Source organism: Pleurodeles waltl, chromosome 3_1 (genome assembly GCF_031143425.1).
Source record: "Pleurodeles waltl isolate 20211129_DDA chromosome 3_1, aPleWal1.hap1.20221129, whole genome shotgun sequence".
Taxonomy (NCBI): domain Eukaryota; kingdom Metazoa; phylum Chordata; class Amphibia; order Caudata; family Salamandridae; genus Pleurodeles; species Pleurodeles waltl.
In genome coordinates this window covers 1,628,622,033-1,628,646,962 of record NC_090440.1, presented here as the reverse complement: position 1 = coordinate 1,628,646,962, position 24,930 = coordinate 1,628,622,033, and the positions used below count along the sequence as shown (strand labels likewise).

General features: G+C 40.0%; 1 protein-coding gene across 1 annotated transcript in view; it reads left to right on the top strand.

Annotated features, from left to right (window-relative positions):
- The window catches only part of LRP2 (LDL receptor related protein 2), a 363,947-nt gene that overhangs the window by 266,502 nt on the left and 72,515 nt on the right, over positions 1 to 24,930 (top strand). The window contains exons 46-53 of the mRNA XM_069225286.1: positions 2,820 to 2,939; positions 4,545 to 4,676; positions 6,110 to 6,311; positions 8,594 to 8,889; positions 13,228 to 13,744; positions 14,517 to 14,669; positions 21,530 to 21,700; positions 24,024 to 24,247. Of these exons, the coding sequence (XP_069081387.1) occupies positions 2,820 to 2,939; positions 4,545 to 4,676; positions 6,110 to 6,311; positions 8,594 to 8,889; positions 13,228 to 13,744; positions 14,517 to 14,669; positions 21,530 to 21,700; positions 24,024 to 24,247 (1,815 nt within the window). The remainder of the gene's footprint in view (positions 1 to 2,819; positions 2,940 to 4,544; positions 4,677 to 6,109; positions 6,312 to 8,593; positions 8,890 to 13,227; positions 13,745 to 14,516; positions 14,670 to 21,529; positions 21,701 to 24,023; positions 24,248 to 24,930) is intronic.

The following is a 24,930-nucleotide window of genomic DNA, read 5'->3' as shown; positions in this document are numbered from 1 at the left end:
GTTTTTCTTTCCTTGCATTGCATTCAGGGGAATATTGTTTATATTGATGAAGTGTTCTAAGTCGCATAGTTTTCCTTGCATTCCATGCAGAGGAAAATTATTTCTGTTGATGCAGTTTCTAAGTGGCTCAATTGTTCTTTCCTTGCATTCCATGCAGAGGAACATTACTTCTGTTGATGAAGTGTTCTAAGTGCCATAGTTTTCCTTGCATTCCATATAGAGGAAAATTATTTCTGTTGATGCAGTTTCCAAGTGTCTGAGTTTTCCTTTCCATGCATTCCATGCAGAGGAACATAATTTCTGCTGATGAAGTGTTCTAATTGGCATAGTTTCCTTGCATTCCATGCAGATCAACATTATTTCTGTTGCTGCAGTTTCCAATTGGCTCAGTTTTCCTTTCCTTGCATTCCATGCAGAGGAACATTATTTCTGTTGATGCCGTGTTCGGAGTGGCAATGTTTGCCCTGCATTACACGCTGAAATGCATGATTTTTGTTGATGCACTTTTTTCAGTGACAGTTCCTCTTGCATTGTATCCTGAGGCACATTGTTACTGTTGATGTGTTTTGTGTGGGACATAGTTCCCCTTGTGTTGTATCCTGATGAGCATTTGTTGATGCAGTTCTCATTGCCGCTCCTCAAACAGTTGCTTATATTGGTGTTTTGGCTGAATTATAATTTATCACATGCATGTTATTTAGAGCTAAAAGAATATAATAGGCTCATGTTCCACCAGAGGGAATTCAAGGGTGGTATTCCTGGCAACGGAGAAAAAACTCCCTACCTTTCATCCTTAAATTCGACCCCTCGAAACTGTACCCCAAAATTCATTTGAATGCCTATGACATTTCTAGCTTCTTATCTTTGTTGTCTATGCTCTTTGTTAGCGCTATTAGATGTACTTTTGAATTATTGTTGTTATAATCTGGGTCCTTTTTCAGTCCTCTTTGATCTAGTAAGGCCAGCACAGAGATGCAAGGCTTGGCTCAGTACAGTGGAGTATGTGGCACCATAGCTGACTTCCCAACACACACCGAGTCTCCGGACTGCAATAGCTTTATGTCTGGCACACCCATAGCTCAGGGAGACGTCTGTGGATGTGGGACGCAGCAGGCCTGCAGCGTCTTGCAGCTAGATGGGTTCACAGTCTTTAGTTTCGTTAAAAGCAAATATAAGGAACCTGAGGGCACAATCATTGGTGTAAGGCAAAATAATGGGGCCCCGGGCAGAATGTAAAGAGGGGGCCCTTATTCTCCCTTATCTCACAGATATTCATTGGACTTAACATGAATGTGGCCCACTGAACGGTTTGGGGCCTCATGCTCCGCAGCAGCTGCAGGGGCCCGAGTTACACCTCTGGGCACAGTATGAAAACTATTTATGTTACAAAACGAATAATACGGTTTACATTATTTTAGCAATATCATGGATGAACTACTACGTGCTGTGATTCTGAAGCAAGTGAGGCATCTGTCCTTTCATGAATCAATAAACAACTACACCTTCATTGTACTTCTACATGGATTTTCGTTGAGGAAAGTGTTACATGTCTCCATTCATTTTTTTTAATTGTTAGCTGTGCAGATGTACGCAAATAATAGGATGCTCTTTATAAACTAGAACAGGGCCTCAAGCTTTACACTACCAGCTGTCACTGCATAACAGCTCCACAATTAGCGTGCACCATCCCACTATCAAAGTATTTCAACTTTCGAAGCAGTGACATTCCCACCAAATAATTTGCTATTAAATTTGTGGAGTAATGTTAGATTTTGGAAAGTACTTTAGGGCTAGCAGTATTCTTGCAACCTTTCCCTGATGTGAAAATGTCAGACAATGAAGCTAAAATACATGCAAGGGTCATTGAATATGAACTTTAGTGTCATCAACGGTTAAATAAACCTTAAACCCATTCATGTTTATTCAATAATGAGGACATGAGTTAGAGTTAAGGGCAGTTGATTAGGGCGGGGTAAAAAGGGACAGTAAGTGGGCCATTAAAAAAAAATATTAGGTAGGTGACATTTACTAAATGTTTGCTATTCAGGGTCTAACAACAGACTCTGAATGGAGATAGCAGTAGAGGTTGGTGTAGCTAGCATGATACACAAGTTGGATCAAGCAAAGGGGTGTGGAAGTGAACTCTTTGACCAGGGTGTGCTGAGAGGGATTTAGATTGCCAAACGTGGAGTACAAAAGATAAAGAGGGACGAGTTAATGTATTCAGTGATCTGCAAAATCCCTACAAAGATCTCACAGGAATCATTACAAACATACATGGGACCCATCCATATGCACTCCATAAATCCAGATTAATGTTATAAATTAATAGACCAAAGAAACTTTCAGAAAATGAAATAAAATTATGTGGAACCAAAGGTCTTGCAGGTAATTCGTGGGTTAAAAGAACTAATTGTTCAGAACTTAAGTTAAAGTCCAAATACATAAATTAACAGCCACGAAATGGAACTAGACTGTGGAGTTGTACACTCATTGGATATCTTCGAGCACCTGAGCTGGATTTTTTCTGACATCCTCTAGTTTTCTTAGCCCCTGTTTATTTCCGATGCTGGGACATCTGGTCCATGTATGTTCTGAATGGTATTGATCCTTTCTTATTTATCGTATATCCTACTATCTTAATTGCATCTTCCATTCCCCTTATGACCAGTGATTTTGTACTTTTAGATGCAATATACAGTAGTCAGGCAAATGCACTTGAATGTCCTCCTCAAAGCCAATATGTTAATTCACAATAAACAAAAAAGCAGAATCAGTAGTTGAAACAAAAAGAGAATAATCTTTGCCATTTTTTCCAGTTTCTTTGACATGCACAGACCGTGAGTTCCGTTGTACATCCGGACGCTGTATCCCTTCTCACTGGTACTGTGACCGTGGGGTGGATTGTGCTGATGGCTCAGATGAGCCACTGTCTTGTGGTGAGTAGCTTTCTAAAATTAGAAACTGGTTCAAATATGAAGGACAGGTGTATAAAATGGCCACATAATTCCAGCAAGTTTATTTCACCAGGATATCTAAACTTCTGCCGTAGAATTCTCAACAAGGTGTTCCAAACCCACTAAGTTCTACAAGGCTTTCATGTATGTTTGACAATTGAAATGAGAAGGCATCATTACGACATAGGGTCCCTGACCCAGGACTCCTTCAGACCAATGCTTGGTCCAGTGTTTTGTTTGTTGACCTGTCTTATATAGTTGGCCCTTCCAACAGTCTCCCTTTTCTGAGAGGAAAATACAGTTTTGAGTTAGACAGAGGAACACAAATAATAAATGAGTTGAATCTTTGCTGACCGGTCAACAATATGGTTGAGCATTGAAGTTCCCGAGCAATTGCAGTGCTCCTAATTGCGGAGCTTAGTTTAATAATGCAATGCTGTTAAGCAACTTCCTGGGAATTAAATCAATGCCAGATAGTTATAACAATAAGAACAGAACCTTTTGGCCCAGCTCCAGGTTTAGTGTCCTGATCAGGGGTGGAAAGGATTATGTTCGGAATCGCATGTACAGATTTATCAAAATTTTAGTGTGTGGATTTTGTATGGTACTGCGTGTTTTGTGGCTGGTTTGATCCAGCTCATCTTATATGATGTACTGTCAATTTGGAAGGTGGAAGGCATTAAATACCTTGTAAAAGTTGTGTCTGAATACAAACCAACTCTATTTTGATTTACACATTCAGTAACAGAAGACAACCAATCGTCTTTTTATGCTGATTTAAAATTCCATACTATTTAAGTCCATGCAATTTTTCTTTTCCGAAATCCTATTTCCTTAATTTCCTCAGATAAATAGAATGATGATGCATTTGCAATGTTGATAGTGTAATAGAGCTATACAAATAAATCTGGTAGCAGTGAGGAATAATGCTCCCTTATAATAGTGACCTGATGTCAAGTGTATTTGAACGGCATATCTATTCGTAAGAATGTTTTTAGGCCTGGCTTGAGACTGCTTCAGCTGTTCTCCATCCCATGCAATAAAAAAATCACAAATAAAAATACGTACAAACATTCATACCTCAAAAGTATCCCTACAAACATTGGTCTGCTCAACTGTCATTCGCATTTTGTTTCTGCTCACCACAGCTTCTAGCACAGGGCAAGCAGTCACCCCACTGCAGCATATGCCTCTATTGCTATTATGAACGAGCGCATTTTGCCAGCTCACGTGCACATCCACCTAATATTAAGTGCACTTCATTTCAGGGCTTGCGGGCCAACAGCTTCTTTATCCTGATTTTTTTAAAATTATTCTTTGTGATTTTAATTGTTTAGTCATCCTTTTGCCTTTAAACTATGTTTTCAGTTTACATTAATTTAAAGTGAACAGTACCTTTTATTTGGTGCCATTAAGAATCATATTTTCCTATGATGTGCATTAAAACGTAAAAGGGTTTCCTATACCTGTTATAATTAGGTCTGTCTGCTGGGACTCCACTGCTCTATTAAAATCATATGCAATGGTTGATGAATCTTAACACTGTAGCCTATTATAACGAGCAAAACGATTGTGTTCATTTCAAAGCTGCACATGTGCAGACATGTTCGAATGAGCAGTTCAGGTGTGATGATGGCCGCTGCATCCCAGGAGCGTGGATCTGTGATGGGGACAATGACTGCGGTGACATGAGTGATGAGGACCAGAGACATAACTGCGGTAAGTTTTTTAGTTTTAGAACAGGTTTTCCTCTTCCAAAGTTGTCGTTTATGTCAGCTTTCAAATACAACTCTTGCCCTATACTAGTAATTTAGGGACAAATTTATGAAAGGTGGCACTGCACCTAGTGCAGCGCCACTTTTCTTGTGAACCTTAGCGCCCCCCTAGCACCACCATGTGTGCGCGATATTTAAAATACAGCGCACCATGGTAGTAGTCAGGCGTACTAGCGTCAAAACTTTTGATGCTAGTCCAGCACTTTGCAGGATTAGCGTCAAACATTTTGACACTAATCCTGCAAAGCACCCAGAGGCCCATTGAAAACAATGGGAGCCTCCCTTTAACGCCTTCTCTTGGCAGGCGTTAAAAATGCCAATAAAAATGATGCAAATAAATCTCTTCAATATTTTTGCACCATTTTTTTGGCCCCCCTGCACTAGAATCGCCCTACCCCGTTACATACATTATGCTTGGCGCAAGGGGTTACAAATTGCTACAATGCAAGCATTGTGCCACATTGTAAATATGGCGCATCGTTTTTGGCCTTCCAACGCCACATAAGCGTAAAGAAATGACTCTAATGTGGCGTTGGAATGGTGCTAGGCACCATTAAATCTGGGCCTTAATATCTTAATTTCCCACCACCTCTTAAGGTCTAGCTTAATATGTGGTACTAAAATCATGTATGGTTGGAGCATTCTCCCATACCGCAAAGCTCGGTAGGGAGAATCATACAGCTGTTGCCATCAGCGGGTCATTGTATTTGAATTTCTAATCAGGTTTTCACAATGGGACGTTATAAACAATGCTGTGATGTGAATTTATAAACCCCCATTATTTGAGAGTAAGTTCATGTCTAGTGACCATTGTAACATGCTTCCAGTCCCAGCATGACGAACTACTGCCCTGGCTGTCTGTCTTTATTTTGATTAGGATGTTAAGAATTTAGAGCTCACAGCAAAGACCTTGATCATTTCTCATTTATGCAGATAGTTGTTAAATGACTTGTGTAGTTTTTCTAGCACTGGAACATTGTACTTGTGAATCTTTCTTCCGTACCGTGGCTTCAAACAGACACACCCACCCACGAAAGTGCCCACACATGCACACACACACACTACCAACTTTGTACTATCAGCTAGTTGTATGTATGCTATTGTTACATATACTTACAACAATCACCCAGTGTGGCTTCATCAGAGCTAATGTTTACGTATGCAGTAGTCAGATGTTGCTAAAAAAGTACTGCTAATAATCAGTCACACCTATTCACTATGTGCAACAATACATAGGAAGAATACAGCTGTATGTCAGTGGCTGCGGCTATTTATGAAGCACAAACTGCTAACATACAGTGCAAAGTGTTTGAGATAGAGAACTACTTATTGCATGTGAACATTTGATATGCTGCTAATTTTTTAATTGGTCCTTAGCGAGTCGAAACTGCACAGGATCTGAGTTCACATGTGTGAACAACAGGCCACCCATGCGGAGGTGCATCCCTCGAACATGGGTCTGTGATGGGGATGCTGACTGCTCCGATGCCTACGATGAACACCAGAATTGTACCAGAAGATCATGCAGTGAAAATGAATTTACCTGCAGTAACGGGCTGTGTGTCCGCAATTCTTACAGGTTAGTGACATAACTAGTACTGTACAAAAGCTTTGGCAACATGGCAGGTGCTTTGTCTAATACTTTCAGCTTCAGGGTTTTGCTGTGGATCTCAGTATTTTTGTTTGTAATTGAGAATGTTGCTTAAGCGAGGTAGTCCTGAGTGGTTTAGTGCCCTTAGTCTTTGCTGCTTGTAACACATGTGGACTGCTTTTTAACCCCCTGCTCTTAACAAATGATCTTTAAAAACAAGTATGCCTTAGGTTTTGTTCGTTTTCATTGATCAGTGTTTCATACAGACCCAATTCAGATGGAAGACTCCCAATTTTTTTAAGCATATCATTGCTTTTTTTTAGGTGACTCCTCCCTAAAATTGCTTTTGTTTCAACATAAGACTATAGGGAAAATACATTCCTCCATTTTTTCCCACAATCTCCCATTTCCCAGTTTTAAAATGTTGAGATGTATGAAGTCTTTATCAATCATTGCTTAGTAAAGTGCTGAAGGATCGAACTTACAATACAGACTTAAAAACATAAGGCCTTTCATCAGTGTGAAAAGTCCTGTGATGCTACATGATACCATCATGAGTCAAAGAGCATGAGATGTAATTTCAACTACCCCAATCGTATTTGTAGGATGATGCCACTGATTTAAATTAGTTGTGCTGTACCAAGCGAAAGGTTATTGCAGTTGTGCAAGTTTCTTAAATATGGCACCGTTGGTTTACTTCACATACATTTTTTTCTTGGTACCAAGAGTGTAAATTGGTGTTAGTCTCTAGAGTGTATTGATCAGGCTTAGGTGCTCGATTTTGTTCCTAAAATAGAAATTTTGTGTTTTGCGCTTACATCTACTCCTTAGGATTTTTCCACTGGGCATATTTCAGCAGTGAAATCTTGGCAGAATATTTCTATTGAAACCTGTCTTACATGTTGGAAAAACCTACAGGGATGTGTTAAAAATCAAAGATACCCACCATTATTCCCCATTCCATAGGAGAAAGCATATAACGGCGAGGTAATACATCACCTAGTAATTTCTATACTGCGTGCTCTCAGTACTTCCGAGTTTGGTACTTCTGAAGCTTCCTGTTCCCTCTCCTAACAAGTCCTTGTAACTGATTGATAGCTAGCCCACTTATTGTTAGTGACTTATTCCTGCTATAAACAAATACACCGCTAGCTAACAAGACAGAGAAAAAAGTATTGAAATGTTGTGTCAGAGCGCAAACACCAGTAGTCCTACCTCACTGTTCTTTCATTTCCTTCCTGTGAGCTATCAATATTATCTTGTTCTGTTTAAATATGATTGGAGTCTGGTAATATTTTGTTTTCTTCTTTTGGTTTTCCAAACTGAAGTTATGACCAAAGTGAGAGTGATTAGTGAAAAAGATTCATGATTACCAACTGATAATGCATAGCAGCCTCTTTGCAATTAGACTCTGTATCCATCATCCATCATCCACCCACATGTTTAATTGTGGGTGAACACACACACATACACACAACATATCATATCTATATTTATGAGGACCAGCCAGGTAATTGATTACAATAGGAATTATGTGATTGTGCAACTGTGGCGATTTGTGTATAATTATTGAGTTGCCACATTTGCCACATAATCCATCTGCATCTACCGCATATTCTGCAGAATTTAACAAAAAATGTATTTCTAGATTTAACAGTTCAAAAATTACTTAAAATGTGACGACACACGTTGCAATCCAGTGGAAGGCCCATTTCAAAGCCGCTCTAATGTCACCCCTGGGGAGGCATTCGTTTTTGGCGCTGTTTCAGATTTATGTTTCCATGTACATCGGGGGCAGCGTCAAAAAGCAATGGGTGTTGCATGAGTACGCCCACAGCAACACCCATTGCACGCCCCTTTGCCGCAGAAAACGTTGTTGGGGCGGCCTATATTTACAAGGCTGCATGAAGCCACAAAAAGTGGCTTAATGTGGACAGGTAAATATGGAGCAGGGCACAGTGCCACTGGAGTGTTGCAAAAAGTGATGCTCCAGTGGCGCAAGGAGCTTGTAAATAAGCCCCTTTGTATCTAATATTCTAACTCCACGCCTACGTCTTACTACTGGGTCAGGTTATAAAGTGAACCAAAGCAAACATAACCACACTTTTAGTATTTAGATACATGTGCTTGAAAGTATGTAAACACACAGTCCTTGCAGTGTAGGTTAAACTTGGGGCACACACAACACACACACAACACGCACCTTCCCCCCCCACACACACACATATTCGTACTCCTGGATTATACCTAATACGGCTGTTTTTTTGCAGATGTGACAGGCGCAATGACTGTGGTGATAGCAGTGATGAGCGAGGCTGCACTTACCCAACATGTCAGCAGAATCAATTCACCTGTCAGAATGGGCGCTGCATTACTAGGGCGTTTGTCTGTGATGGAGATAACGACTGTGGCGATGAGTCAGATGAGCTGGAACACCTTTGCAGCACCCCTGAAGCAACTTGTGCTCCACATCACTTCAAGTGTGAGAATGGACATTGTATAGAAGCAGTGAAAATTTGTAATCACCTGGATGACTGCTCTGATAATAGCGATGAAAAAGGATGTGGTATGTATAACTTTATTTTAAATAGGGCCTCCACAGGGAAGAAGGTCTCCCTAAATTGACTCTGATGTGTGCATGACATTGTTTGTCATAGGGAAGCTCTTCACAAGACAAACTATGATGTTATGTTATGTTAAGTTATGTTATGTTATGTTACTGAGATTTATAAAGCACTCATACACCGGACAGTTTCTTGGTCCTAGAGTAACTCAACTGTCATGACTTCAGAAATCTACTGATAGGGTTGCTTGAAGAGACAGGTCTTGAGTAGTTGTTTGAATCTCCCATTGTTGGAATTAATCCTGATGTCTAGAGGCAGGGAGTTCCAGATGTGAGGAGCCATAGCTGTGAAGGAAACTCTATCTGTCCGTTTCCTTTTAAATTGGGGAGTAACTAGAAAGTGTGAGTAGGTAGATCTGAGAAGCCCGACAAGGGAGTAATTGTGGCTACAGGATTTAACAAAGGCTGGGCTCTTCATGTGCAAGGCTTTAAAGACTATGCAACAAGATTTAAATATGGTTCTCTGAGCAACTGGAAGCCAGTAAAGATCTCTTGTAGCTTGAAAAATATGCCAGTGTCTAGGAAGTTGATAAACCAACTGTGCCACTTGATTTTGAGCTAGCAGGAACCTGCAAGTGAGGTATTTAGGAGACCCAGATACAGGGATATGGCATAGTCAATTCTTGGCATTACCAAAGCTATGATGACTTGGACCAAGGCATCCACAGTAAGACTTTTTAAATCTTAATTCTGCAGAGTTGGAAGAAACAGGAAGATATCATAGAACTAATCTGTGGTTTCAGAGATAGGTCCACATCAATAATAAAGCCAAGGCTTTTTACTGATTTCTTAGGAGGAGGGGAAGTATCCATTGTGGTAGGCCACAATGATGGATTCCATATATTGAGCTTGTTTTTAGTTATAACTCTCTCTATTTTGTCACAATTTAGTTGATTACTGTTCATCCGGTCTTAGATGAACAGTATAGTGTCTTGGAAATGGGAGTGTTGCCAGTTATAAAAAGAAACTACATGTCATCGGCATAATTATATATTTTGACTTTCATGTTTTTGAGAGAGTGAACCAGGGGGCGATTACAGAGGTTGAAGAGGTGTGGAGAAAGCGAAGACCCTTGTGGCACTCCACAATTTACCTGTACTTGAGGGGAATTGAAAGGGGACAGTTTGACTGATTGTGATCTATCTTTTAAAAAAGAAGCCACTCAGTCAATTGCAGAGGTCTGAAGTCCTGTGGTCCTGACACAGTCACTGAAAAAATTATGATTGACCATGTCGAAGGCCACTGAGAGATCAAGAAAGACAGGAGCTTGAATCATACCTCTATCCACCTCTTCATGCAGATCATCCACTAATGATAGAATAACTGCTTCTGTGGAGTGAGCCAGTCGAAAACCCCTTTGGCAAGGATCGGCATAATCTGTATCCTCGAGAAAGGAGCATAGGTGCCTAGGTACATGTGCCTCGACAATCTTTGCCAAATACGGGAGTAAAGACATTGGTTGATACATTTTTAAGTTGCGGGGATCCTCACCTGCTTTCTTTTGTAGTGGAATTACTACTGCCTCTTTAAAAGAATTAGGTACAGTTCCTTGATTAAGAGATTCATTGAGGAGAGATAGTGCCAAATCAGGGGGTAGTGTGAATACAGTTTGTTCCATTGTGTTTATTCAGACTTTCCTCTGCACAGGATTGACCCTATGGAGTTATTATATTATTTGGTTATAAAATAATTGTTTTCTAATACAGACACTTCTGTGCTTATATACCTGCATCACTCTCACTTTTTCTTCCATTAGTTCAATGTTAACATTTATTTTTAACACCCACATTCTTATTTTTTAATATCGCCCACCTAGGTAAGTGTTTGATTCTCCATATGACTAGAAAAGTTACACCAACTTGGCCGAGTCTTACTATAAGGACTCCACCTGACAGTGTGAGGGACAGGATGGTCATACTCTGGAGGGACCTGTCACTAAACTTCTCCACTGTTTAAAAAGGAGGAATCAGAGAGACAAAGAGGTTTCAATGAGTTCAACTTTAGCTCACATTTGCTAGGTTGGCCTTAGAAGCAAGATAGTCTTCAGATAAAATGTATAAAGGTGTTATGTTTAACTCACCAATCGAATATTCAATAAAAAATAACTTACACTAAACACAATTTTAAATAAAAGTGTACATATTTTTATTAACATTTTGAGGATGTTGATAAAAAATAACCCTTAAATAGATAATTATCCTGGAACACTTTTGGCTTCAAATGGGTTCAGTCTGAAACAAAATGTTGCCATATCCACAATAAGAAAGGTGGATCAAAAGGATATTATATTTAGCCCCCCAAAAATAGCCTGTTATCAGAAAAGACCTCTGGTCACAACTTCACACAAAATCCTCCAAAAAAAACAAAGCCCAATGGCACTCGAGATGATGCTATGACTGGGGCAGGATCTCTTAGACAAGTTCTTAAGGTTGCATGACAGTAGGCTTCAGTTGTGTAGGCTGAGATGCTTATAGGTGGTTGTAAATGCTGGTAGTGGCCTTCAGTGATAAAGGCCTCTTGGAGAAGTGGTTGGTGGGGTTCCCTGTATTGGAATGCAGTCTACACAAATACTACCACTGCAACAGTGGACTGGAAGAATGTTGAACAACAAGACCCATCAGCTCAAAGCAGTTCAGGTGCTCCGAGTAGGTGGTGCAAATATGGTCTACTAATATGCAGCACCCTCTTGATAAACAGAATTGCCTTCAAGCACACAGCTTTCAGGTGCTACTTTTTCAGTAAGTAAAGTACTCTTTCCACAGGAGCCACCGCCTGACTAATCCAGGATTTCAAACAATTTGTTGTTACCTTTGCACTTTAGTCAATGACACCTCAAGTGAAGAGCCCTCTTCATGATTTCTTTTTTGAATGACAAACTGGTTATATGTGTGTGTTAATTCCACTACCTTGACTTTAATGCCTGCACTGACAGTTGTGCAGTCATCTAGATTATATTTTTTTATTGTGGTGACAGGGGCATTTTATGGGCAATGACAAAAGGGGATGGATAATCCATCAAGAATGCATAGGTGCTGTAAAATGCTTACAGTGGTGGAGTTGACTTGGGAGTAACACTCAGACTAGAGACAAACACTTGCACTGTATTTCTCACACTCCATGTATATGAGATGGGGTTCCACTAATGGTTGTCAGCTGAAGTGGGGAGCAGTGGGGTCATCTGGACCCACATTACTTCCCAAGGTGTATTGAGACATTCGTGCCACTTTTAATTAATTCAAAACTGAATTAAAGGGCCAATCCCAAATGTTGCTTTTGTTTTCACAGGCAAAATACAGAGATTCATCTATTACCTTCAGGCACTCTACCAATGTAGTTCAGTATATGACAATAGAATTGGTCTGAGTGATCCTTTTTCCTCTTTTCCAGGGCCTTCACCTTTAATTAGACAGTGACAAAATGGGGATCTGTAAATGGATGGACAGTCCTCTGTTGTGGTGAAATAAGGCATCCACTGACCCAGTGGGCCCAGCATGCCACCCTGCCACCCTTGACCACCCTTATGTACATATAAATAAAATCTATGAGGGGTTGATTCTACCATAAGTTAGGAGATATACTCTAAGTCAAATACACCTTTTATATATTAAGTGAACAATATTAATTATATAATGAAAAGAAAGGATTATTAGGGAACCCTCTTCCCTTCCATGCAGTCACCCAAGAGTTACATAAAACACAGTCATTCACTGTTATCATTAGCAAGGAACAATTTAGATAACTTCTGTTTTCCAAGTCTTAGGGATGTAATGTGTCTCAGAGTGGAGGATACTGTTTTGACATTTTGTAAAAATTGGCTTAATATGTTTTTGCTATTTTAAACACAGTACCTTCCCATTGTCATATTTTATACAAATTAGTAGGACATTATTTGCATTATTTATTAACAAGTTACTATTGTGAACTTTTTTTCTCTCTCACTATATTAGGCTTCTTGTAACCATTCTAATCTTTAACTACTTTTGTCAGACGCGTTCTTGCAAAGTTTGTTGACTAAAGATCTTTTTACTCACATGTTCTGCTAGTCAAAAAATAGAATTTCCATATTGTTTTAGATGTAACCTTCACCATAATTACTATAAGTATTGTTCAAAGAGTATGAGTAAATACAAGAGTATCGTCTGTGGGGACGATTGTCAGTCTGTCATTGATAATAAACCAGAAATGCATTTACAAAATACATGTTAAAACTTTCAGTAGTGTTGATTCTTCGGTCCACTCATCATTCAGTAGGTGACTAACATATTTTTATTGTGTTTTCAGGCATTAATGAATGTACCAACCCTTCACTTAGTGGTTGTGATCACAACTGCACAGACACTCAAACAAGTTTCTTCTGTTCGTGTCGTCCGGGATACCGGCTCATGTCAGACAAGCGGACCTGCGATGATATTGATGAATGCACTGACAATCCATCTGTTTGTAGCCAGGTCTGTGAGAACATTGCAGGCTCATACATATGTAAATGTTCCCCAGGCTATATCCGGGAGCCTAATGGACGACAGTGTCGGCAGAACAGCAACATCTCACCCTATCTCATATTTAGCAATCGCTACTACCTAAGAAACCTAACTGCTGATGGCCTTTCCTACTCTCTTATTTTACAAGGGCTAAGCAGCGTTGTGGCTCTGGACTTTGACAGGGTAGAAAGGAGGTTGTACTGGATTGATGTAGCCAGAAGGGTCATTGAAAGGATGTTCCTAAATGGCACAAACCGAGAGACAATTATCAGCTACGATGTGCCCAATGGAGAAGGGCTGGCCATTGACTGGGTAGCAAGGTAAGAAAAATGTAGGACTTGTAGATTCATGCTGTGTGCCCAAGTAGGTTTGTTCCTCACATCTTCAAAGTCGAAGTGAATGTGATGAGTGCCTTAAAATTGGTGGGTCAGAGACATGGGTGGGGCTTATATTAACTGATCAATATCGTTATCACATTTATTTTCAAAATTAAGATATTTAGGGATTTATTGCATTGTTTTAATTTGTGTTGTGTGTGAATACATAATTAATAAAATGTCTGAGTTATTGCTTTATGTTTCACCTTAAACACCTCGTAAGAAACATAAACTTAAATTTGTGTGTTAAACTGGATGTTCTAAAACTCAAAATTATGCCTTTGTTTTGTGACTGTTTACGCTAGACCTATCTAGCGTAAAAACGCAAAATGTGTTTTGATTCCTCCATCTCTCTAATTATAAATCGGGTTGTGTGGGTGCTGGACAGGCAGCGTCTGTCCCACCTTCAAAGAACTGGTCATATGTAGAAACTGTCCCCACCTCTACCATTCACTCTGACGCTGTTGTGAGATCCCATAAACTGATATGTTGACTGCCCCCCACCTATTGTATTAGAAGTTAGCATTTTCTTCTGAAGTAGTTGAAACGTAATTGTTTTTTGTTCATAATCTGTTACTGGGGGCACAAGTAAGAGGTATACTTGAGTCACCTACCACAGAATCAATGGAGCACTTTTTGCATAATGGAAAATGTAACCTTCAAATATATTATAAAAACACATCTCAAAACTCTTATTTGTCTTGATGGATTTTAGGAAACTCTACTGGGTGGATGCGACCAGGGATTCTCTGAACGTTGCTGAGCTAGATGGCAGATTTCGAAAAAGACTGGCTGACCGATGTATGGATGGAAACAACACTTTCTGCTTTCAAAACCCTAGAGCGATAGTGGTTCATCCGAAATATGGGTAAGATGGCTTCAGAAATACATTATCAACAAGATTTATGTTTAGTCCTTTAGTTTAAACCCACAGACACTCAAGCCCAGATTTATGGGCTTTTGACGCAGGGCAGCACAGCAAGAGCGTCACAGGGAAAGGGCAGGAATGCACCGTATCTATACAATACGGCACATCCCTGTCCTTTTCCATTGCTCTGGCACCATTTTGGCTGCAAAGCGCCAATACAAGCACCCTTGCACCATGGTGCAAAGGTGTCTGTGTTGTAGGCACAAACGTAAAGCATTTACCAATGCTAAAAGATTGTTGAAAGGCTAGCCCACGAACGAGTGATAGTGATGGGCGCGCGCTGGGTGTGGTTAAAAGCCCACAGATAGATTACAACAGGCCAGAGCGCTTGCGCACTTGACCCAAAAAGTGTAACGAGGAACCAAAATACTGGTTTGGTGGCACACAATGGAAGTCACAGAAATTCAGTTCACATGCGTAAACCACTTCCTTATTTACAAAGGCCACTCCCTGTTTAGAGACATCCCTACTTTTTTCATCCCACATAAAGTCCTGGTGCAACTGCAGCCACAGTAACTGAAAAAGTGAAATCGCACGTGACCATGACGCCTCTGAAACCTAAATAATTAAAAACTACACACTTATCTTGACTCTGATTAATACACATGTTTTCCTTTGATAGATTTCTCTTTAATTAATTCATAATGTCACCATTTTAGGGACACATGATTCAGTTGATTAATTTAAGAGTGATTCCCTTGTCAGCATAATACTTTTACTTTGGCTTGTTCCCAAGCTTGCAAGTACTTAGTGGGTTGCCCATTTTTTATTCAAACTCTGAAAGTAGCATACCTTATTGGTAGCCTCTGACCGGAAGGATCCTCAAATCTATGTGTGGAGTGTTCTCATGTTCCAACATGGCTGCTACACAAAAGATGTTAGTATTCCTTTTAGACAGGGAGACAATAATTTCCGTTAATCATAAAAGGATGTAGTAGCTTCTTTAGTTTGCATGATACTTGGAACACCTCGTGCAGCTTCTCCTGCTTGAGCTTCTGTTCCCCACTATTAACTGCATCCAAATCTGATTAATATAATAATTGAGCAGGGGCTGACACAATATATGTATCTATATATGTATTTTTAAGTACCACTATTTTTCACGATTACAAGGAACTGGCAAACAACCTAATCTACCTACATGTCAGGTGTACGAAGAGCAATTGGGCATTTAAAGAGGTTAGTCATGTTTTTATTTTGTGCAGGATTTCCAGAATTTTTAACTGTAACATGTCCTGAAGAAAAGAAAATATCAAAACGTATATGTGTATTGCTAAATTGCATGAAAGATGGGTAATAAATGAAAACAAGTCAAATTCTGCAACACTGGTCCAGGTGGTTACTCAAGACAACCTACCTGAGGATAACACATGCAGAATAGAATAAGAAAATGAGTCAACAGGCGAACAAATGGCTGCATGAGCCAGTAGATCGTCGTATGAGGGGATGAATACCTGGTAACATGGCTCAATGCATGAGTTAATGAGCAGTGGCAGAGAGCAGGTACCTCTCATCAGCAGGACGACATCAATCTGCAACATCCTGGCCTCCCTCATCCATGCACCCACTTAGTCTTACGCATTCAGCCACACAGTCACTCACTTTTCACCTACTCATTCATCCATCTGTACCTGCATCATTCTTCCATATACTCAAGTTGGTGTGCATTTATTCACCTTTGCACCTTATAACTCATTCAACCTTGCACTAGGTCAATAACCCCTTCATCCATGCATTCCTTACAATTACATCCCATCACCCCTAGACATGCTCTAGACTTCACTCCTGCACCTATCGCCACAAGCACTCATACAAAATCATCTTTTAAAAAGGACAACATGCGAAATAACAAGTGATGTGGACCCTTTCACCCAGGTCACAGATTCAAGGCACATGGACCACCAAACAAAGGTACAGCCAGCGCTACTCTTTTGAATTTATGTGGCATGGGGTTGTAATTTGGGCATCACGCCGAATCCCATTGGCTGTTGGCCTCATGCACGGTCTGTCTGCCATAACACAGTGGACATGCTACTTGCCATGTTCGCTCTGCTGGGGTACCTTCAGCGGCTGTGCTACTCACACACAAAGGTAGCGAGAACTGAACAATTTAAGAGTTCCATACAAATGAAGTCCTCAGTATTCTATTGTAAGCTGCACTCTCACATCAAAGCACGACACCTGAATTCCCTGTGAATAAACTGTGTATGTTCGAGGCTACCACAGTACAGAGCACAGGAGCGTGTAATGCAGCGTTCTCTTCTGGCCAGGCCAAGACCAAGAAAAACACGGGATAGGAATATTAATGTTGCTCACCAAGAAACCTAATTAAAAACGAGCTGATGGCTGCCATGAGTGCAAAGAAGACACACAAAAGGAAACAGAAGTTTGCTCGCAGTGAAACGTATCAGCAAAAGTGCAATTATCCATGTTAGCGACAAAATTGCAATTATCCATGTAACTGGCAAAAGTACAATTATCCATGCAACAGGGTCGATGTCATGCAAAGCGCTCAACTACTGCCCAGCGAGATCGTTCTGCCTATGAAATAAAGAGAAAAAGTAGTCCAGAAACCACACGGAAAACATGGAGCCTCGTATGTTTTCAGTAGTTGGCCAGTGCGCTCGAGGAGGGCTAAACACCAGAAAAGGCATGCCTTTCACCAATGAAATCAAGCAAATTTAAAAAGGCAAGCCCACAAACTAACCAATCTGATGGGTGTGATATGAGCATGGTTATAAGCCCATAGAGAGATTACAACAGGGACAGAGCGCTTTACGTGCTCGACCCTGAGGAGGTCTAAACACCGGAAAAGGCATGACGTATGTATGCCTTTCACTAATGAAATCAAGCAAATTTTAAAAGGCAAGCCCACAAACCAACCAAACTGATGGGCGTGACATGGGCGTGGTTACAAGCACATAGAAAGATTACAACAGGGACAGAGCGCTTTGCGCACTTGACCCTAAAAACTAGTAGAAATAAATATATTTCTCCTTGTTGGACCTCCCTTTTGGTAGGCGTAAGGTTTTGGCACATCCCCAGGTACACAGGCTCTTATAAATCTGGGGATGTGTCAAAATGCATGGGTTTTGCAAGGGAACACCCACTACAATGCCCACAGAACCCCTCCCTTGCCCAGGGTAAGGCAAGGTAGCGGCTTGCGCTGCCTTGCCTTACTCTACATATTTGAGGCCATTTAAAGCCATGCAAAGAGGCTTTACATGGCCTCAGATATCGTTGAAAGATTTGCACCACTGTTGCATCACTAAAAGTGACAACGGCGGTTCAAGCCTCCCATAAATATGCCCTAAAGTATGAAAATGTATCCCATAAGTGAATGTTTTTTACATTCCAGACTTTAATCATGTTTATTGTTTTTATCCTTGTGCTTCTACACTATTGTTATTTGTTCTGAAATAATGAATAAGTAATGGAATGAAAGTGGCCCATTAGAGTGCATTTTTAATGCAACTTAGCATTTTAACTCTTTAGCATCATATTCTGTCATTAAAAAACAAGTTTGCATATTTGGTGGTCTGGGGAGCATTCATAAACAACTTAAAGTATTTGAACAGATTTATAAAACTTGATGTCTGCTTCCTTTCTTCACCATTCATAGTGATATGGGCTTTATAGGTGAGAAAACGCTTTAGCTCACATGAGCACAAATACTAATTAAAACAAAGTCAAGGAGCTTAATTTCCTAAGGAAACCCCCCACACATAAAATGTACAACTAGATGCATGTTAAACCTCCCCCTAGATAACGCATTTAAAATAAAAAAAAGTATAGTGTAGACGTTGTCGCGAATTGTTGCTTCCTAGACTGTCATAGTCAACTACACATACTGTAGAGGATTTTCTGCATGACAGACAATCGTCTGGCATATGTATCAAAAGCAAGCATCCCCTTAATGCTACTCACCCATGAACTGTGTGGGTTTATCAAATAATTTCTCACCTTGGAAACCGACTAAATTCCTTCTCTTTCCATGAGTATCTTCCCATGGTAAGAATGATCCTACAAATATTTCTTAGTACACATAAACATACAAGTTTGTGTATATTTACTAACTTTTGCTGGGCAAAATCCCATCAATGCCTCTTATCCATCCGTGGCCTGCAATATACTAATGTACAATCTGGAAAGTGGCAGATTGTCAGCAGAAGTAAACCTGATCTACTGTCCGAAATATCTTTCACTCCTGATTGCGTGAAGAAGTCTCAGAGAAATGCCAATCCTTAGTGAATCGCACACATGACTCCTACTAGTGTCTTTTGCAATGCTTTGACATGTAATAAAATTGAAAAGAACATCAGAAGGCTCAAAATAACCCCTAACAAAGTTGTTTTTTCTCTTGGGAACATTTAATCTATAGCGTACACAAATAACAGAGGCGAGATGAATAGTTATGCCACTTTGTATGGTATTGGTTTTCAATGTAGCTAACATCTGTGAAGTACAAGTGTCACATTAATGTCGCTGACCTTATGGTGTCACTTGGTGGAAGGTAGAAGTGCTGTGTCAGGTTGGAAGAATTTGGTGAGTAAGACTCAGGGCGTCGAGGAAGGTAAAGGGACAGTGGGTAATCATGGCAAAAGGGTTGTGTGTTTACTGTGTGCTGGATTCAGAATATGTCATTGGGAGTCCTCTCCCTGTAGCTATTTTCTTCAGCTCAGTTTTTACAGTGGGAAAGTAAACTGAAAATGCAATTTACAAACAGAAATAATATAGAACTGGCCACACTTCTCGGATTCACCATTGGGAGAGCATTGGGAGAGCCTGAGGACAAAAGAAAATGTAGAGCAATGGGGAAGTGACAGGAAGGAGATGTGACTGGCTAGGAGAAAGAACAGAGATATACTGAAGTGCTTGTAACAGGGATCACGGGGAGGCCCTTGAAACATATTCATGGCTAGAATCATCAACAAGGTGTTTTCTCACACAATGTTTTGAGTGTGTTGTACACAGTAAAAGTTCTGTTCTCATTGATGATTATAGGTGGTACCTGGAGATGGTCCCAACTATTAATGCTTTGAATATAAAGAATGTGTTGAGTTTTTAAGTTTAAAGCAATACAATACAAGCAATACAATATCTCTTGGATTCTGTTTAAGTTCAGGGTTAAGGTGATAGTTAGTATGTGACCACTGTGTTGATCTCACACTGGTTTATTGTCTGTTTTGAAAGGTGCTCTCTAATATTGTAAAATTACCATCAGCGTGAAGAACTGCCTCTGATGCTTTAGACTAGGCCTACATTGGCCATTTCTCCTGTCATACGAACAGATGCCTCATGTCAAAAAACCTGGTACGATTGTCATTTGTTGTACTCTAGAGTCCCTAATAGTAAGACAGTTTTGTCCACTTGGTTCAGCATCCTGACATACTCATGGTTGAGAAAGCGATGATCATACGCTACAACTGTTGCATTTGAGGACGTGTGTAGGTCATGACGCCCTAGCTTATCATAACGTCTTGAGATACACTACGCTCTCACTGTTTTCATATCTGCTTGTGCGAGACCATTCAGTTGACACAGTTGATAGACAGGTTGACAGCACAAAGTGAGAAAAGTGTCCATAAATTTGCCTTTCTTTGCTGAGGGAGACAGAGTGTGAGACCCTGAAATGTGGTAGGGCTCGAAGGAAGCACACAATAATGTGTACTATTTTTAGTCACTGCATGCTTCTCTCCTATTTCAATTCTTACTGAGCTCACCCTGCTTATAAGTAGGAAGATACATCTTCTGGACCAGAGTCAGGGTGAATAGAAGATCTCTGTACACAAAGTGCAGATCAAGAAGAATATTTATAGAAAATATGGGAAATTTTCTCTTCTAAACCTTAGTTATACTTTTCCCTTTTTCTCATTTTTCCTGTAATCTCTGGGAACTGCTCAGTGCAGACCAGTTGCATTCCTGATTACTGGCCATTCTGAAATCTGTGTGCAAACTTTACACATGATTGAATTCTCTGTTTAATGGGAAAAATAAGAAGCTTTCATTCTACATTTTGGCCTTATTACCGGTGGCATCTCAATTCTTATGGGGCCGGTAATAGAAGTTACTGGCCCCTATGGAATTATGAGATCTGCCTGTGCATGGTCTGCTGAAAAAAGCCAAAACGCTGTGGGAAAGTATGGAGGAAAATGAGGAATTACCAGGGGAAGTCTATCCAGAAATACAAATTCCCATGGTAATTCCTCACTACTTATTGCAATTTGAAGGCCCAACTTGTAGTGGGCTGGATTTTCTCCACTTCTGGATTTAGCAGCAGCACCAGTATCGTAACTACTGTAGCAAAGCAATTCTGATCCATTTACTGGGCCACTCATAACTAGGGCCTTAAATGTATTTAGGGTGCAGAGTAGCAACATGGTTTCTTTAACTATTTTATAAAAAGTACTGCTGCAGTTTATGCACTATGTCTGTGGTGATAGGATGGTCTGTCGCTATACATGTTTGCCACTCAATAACATATCTAACACTGCAAAGATTATTCTACACTGTTGTTTTATGAATAGTTACTTAATATTTGTAATATTTTGTATGTGTAGTACATTAGTTTGCAAATCATTATGCACTACTAACTTCCAGCGTGTAGCATATCCCAAGTACAAGGATTTGCTATATGTTATTATGTTGCTGTGTTATTGGGGAAAGGTTTCAATTTGCGTTTCCTTTATGACCTGAACACTTGATCCTGTATTTCAGAAATTGAAATATATTTGCATACTTTGGTATTATTTCAAAAATCCTGCTATTTGATTGCTTAACATTCCTTTCTATGTAAATAGACAGGTATACTGGACAGACTGGGGAGACAGAGCATTCATTGGTCGCGTTGGCATGGATGGCAAGAACAAGACGGTGATAATATCCACCAAAATTGAGTGGCCTAATGGACTCACGATTGACTACACCAATGACAACCTATACTGGGCCGATGCTCACCTGAACTACATTGAGTAAGTAGTGGGAAGAGGAGGCTAATGCAACAGAATATCGTTTGACATGAAATATTCAGCAAAGCACTTTAACTGAAAAGTGTCTCACTGGTTTTACCATGGTGTGCAGGAAGGTTTGGAAATGCAGAGAGTCTCAGTTCTTGACATCTGTTGACATCTTCTGATTAACACTCCCTCATCAGTAATGTATTGCAAAATTATGCAGAATGTGAAGAGGGGCCTCTGAAACTCCCATGTCCCACAGATATTCAATGGCCTTTGGCTCCTGAAGGCTTGAAGCCAGTCCCTGTGTCGCAGGGGCATATGTTACGACTCTGCATACATTAGCGAAGGCTGACTCCAGTGCACAGAACAGGGAAAGAAAAGAATTGAGGAAAAATCGTGCCACTTGACCTGAACGCCCTTGGCAGAGAAATGAATTAATTTACCTCCTTCCCACTTTTGTGTAGCAGAATTTGGAGGGCACAAGTCTTGTTGCCCAACTAGAGTAGTAAAGTGTGATAGAATTTCAGATGGAGGCCAGCTTTTAGAAACAGTTAGAAACCGAGGTATTGAAGGCTTTGTGTCAAATACACAGAGCTTTCAGATTAATTATAGGTGTAGGGCTTAAACCACTTTATACACATTGCCTGAACAATCTGAAAAAAATACATATTTGCTGCCTTTCCTTTGCAGATGTTAAAAAGAAATGACCAGGTACTGCATTCTTTATCTTAGTGCTTGAGACACACTTATCTTGGTGGACTTGAAAATATTTTTCAGCTTCAGGCTATGACCCTGAACAAGAGAGAAAAGGGAGAAAAGGAGGGGGGAGAAGAGAAAAGAAAGGTAGGAAAACAGAGTGAAGTATAGAACTTAGAAATAAAAAAAGAACTTACAAAAGTGAGAAGAGAAGGCAGCAGTTGTACATGTGTTCAACAAACAGGACATTCATCAGTGCCTGCAGCAGGCTTCCAAGAAAAACTTTCAGCTCTTCTCTTTTTTTCACAAACTAAGCATTGCTTTAGAGCGTTGAAATGCATTCAAGTTCAGACATAAGCACCCTGTTGTCAGCTGTCCATGGAAACTCTGATTAAAAAAGAGGTCCCTGGTCCTCTATATTTCTTATGCTGTGTTCTTTTGAACCTACTTCCATTGGCTGTCCTAGGAAAGAAGGCCTCAGTCTCTTCTTCTTTGGAGTCACTACTAGAAATCCTACCCACAGGATACCGGACATATAACCCAAGCATTCTCCTAGCATTCCACTTGTATAACAACATTAATTTAGCATTGTTTACATAGAAATTAAGTTCCCTCCCTGGAGTTTCTCCAAAAAGATCACTAATATAGAAAGCCATTAAACGGTATTCACATTGTTTCTTGTGCAGGAAGCCAATATATGAATAGATCTGGCCCTTTAAGGGACAACACCACATAGATCAATGATTACCTTTCTTCTAACGTTCACAAGTCTTACACTCAAGGACAAGACTGTCTTTGAAAATGATGAATGATGAAAACTCAAGAGGGGGAGATTATTTTAAACCAGAGAGGCGGGGAGTAATGACGTTTCTCAAAGAACCTTTTTAAACAGTTCATCTTACTGGCCACCAAACAAGCAATGATCCATAAAGATAAGATTAAGTAGACCATTCTCCAGACAAAGAGAGCCTTTTTTTACCGCAGCTCACATCCCTAAAACCCAGGGATAAAAGCTGTACTATATAGCTTTTAAAATAATAAATGTGTCTAGCAGTCTAAAGTGGGTGAGAGTGAAAGACATGTATATGACTATTCAGCATGTAGAGATTGAAACACAGTCTATTTTCTGGCATTCTTGGTTTGATAGTCACCGTTGTGCTTGATGTTAAAAACATATCTGGGCCTGACAAAGACTAAAGATATATAAGGCAAGTCTTGATTGGCGAGGGTTTGTTAGTGATGTCATGGATGGGCAAGAATGAGCAGATAAATGAGTAATCGAATTTACATTAAAGTGGTTTTAATAATGTCTCTGCAAAAGATGTCTTAGTGCTGTGTGGCGTCTTTATATTTGCACTGTAGATTCTACCTTTATTTTTCTTGCCTACAACCATAGTACTTCTTGAATATGAAGGACCAAGACAACAAGGACATAAGCAATTTGTGGCATGGGTGACAGTGTGATCATGTATTATTTGGAACAAAATCCCCTCTGGCCTGCATTAAAAGGTCACTTTGAAGTTCCACGATTTTATACAAGAATTCCTGGGAAACTATAATGTACAGCAGGGGTGTGTTAGCCTGTGTAGCAATGGTATACAAACTTTTTTGCTGACCATGTTTTCTTTGGGTGTTCATGCAGATACTGTGACCTAGAGGGAAGGCACCGACACACTGTATACGATGGAACTTTGCCTCATCCATTTGCTATCAGTATTTTTGAAGATACCATCTACTGGACTGACTGGAACACCCGAACAGTAGAAAAGGGAAACAAGTATACTGGATTGGATAGAGAAGTTTTGGTCAACACGACACACAGGCCCTTTGATATTCATGTCTATCATCCGTATAGACAGCCTACAGGTAAGTTGACATCATGCTGTCATTTTGTACAGTAGCTAACCCAGTTAATACACGTTTTGCTGTTTATAAGTAATTGTTATTATAAAACTTCGCACACAACAATGTGTGTTTACCTGTCTGTCTGTCTGTCTGTCTGTCTGTCTGTCTGTCTGTGCATGGGCCTTCCAGGCACATTCTCTCTTTGCTAGGAACGTTTGATTATGAGGATTTATTCTTATATGTTTTAAACACTTCTGACCTACATAAGAAATAAAAATGTTTCAGCGCAGAAGCATTGTCTTTAGTTCAGTTTCTGCTTTCATGAAAATCGAAGAAGACCCCACTATAAAATACTGACTACACTCTTCAGGGAGCAGTCCTCATAGAGGTGCAACTTGTACGAGCCAGGGATGTATTTGTGTGCGACAAAGTAAAAGAAAAGAGAGGTTGAAACACAAGTGGAGATAAAGATTGTAAGGCAGTGATAATAAGCCAAGAAAGATTGAGGTTCATTTGGAATCATTCTCTGAACCCCAGAGGTATGTAGGTATGCCTGTATGGATGTGAATTCGTGTGTTTGTGCGTGTGTAAGAGGGGTCATAATAGGGCAGCAAATAATTATCTTGTTCATCATTGGATCACATGATTACGTTTGCATTGGTGAATATTTTTGATACTCATTAGTTAGAAAAATTGTCAAAAAT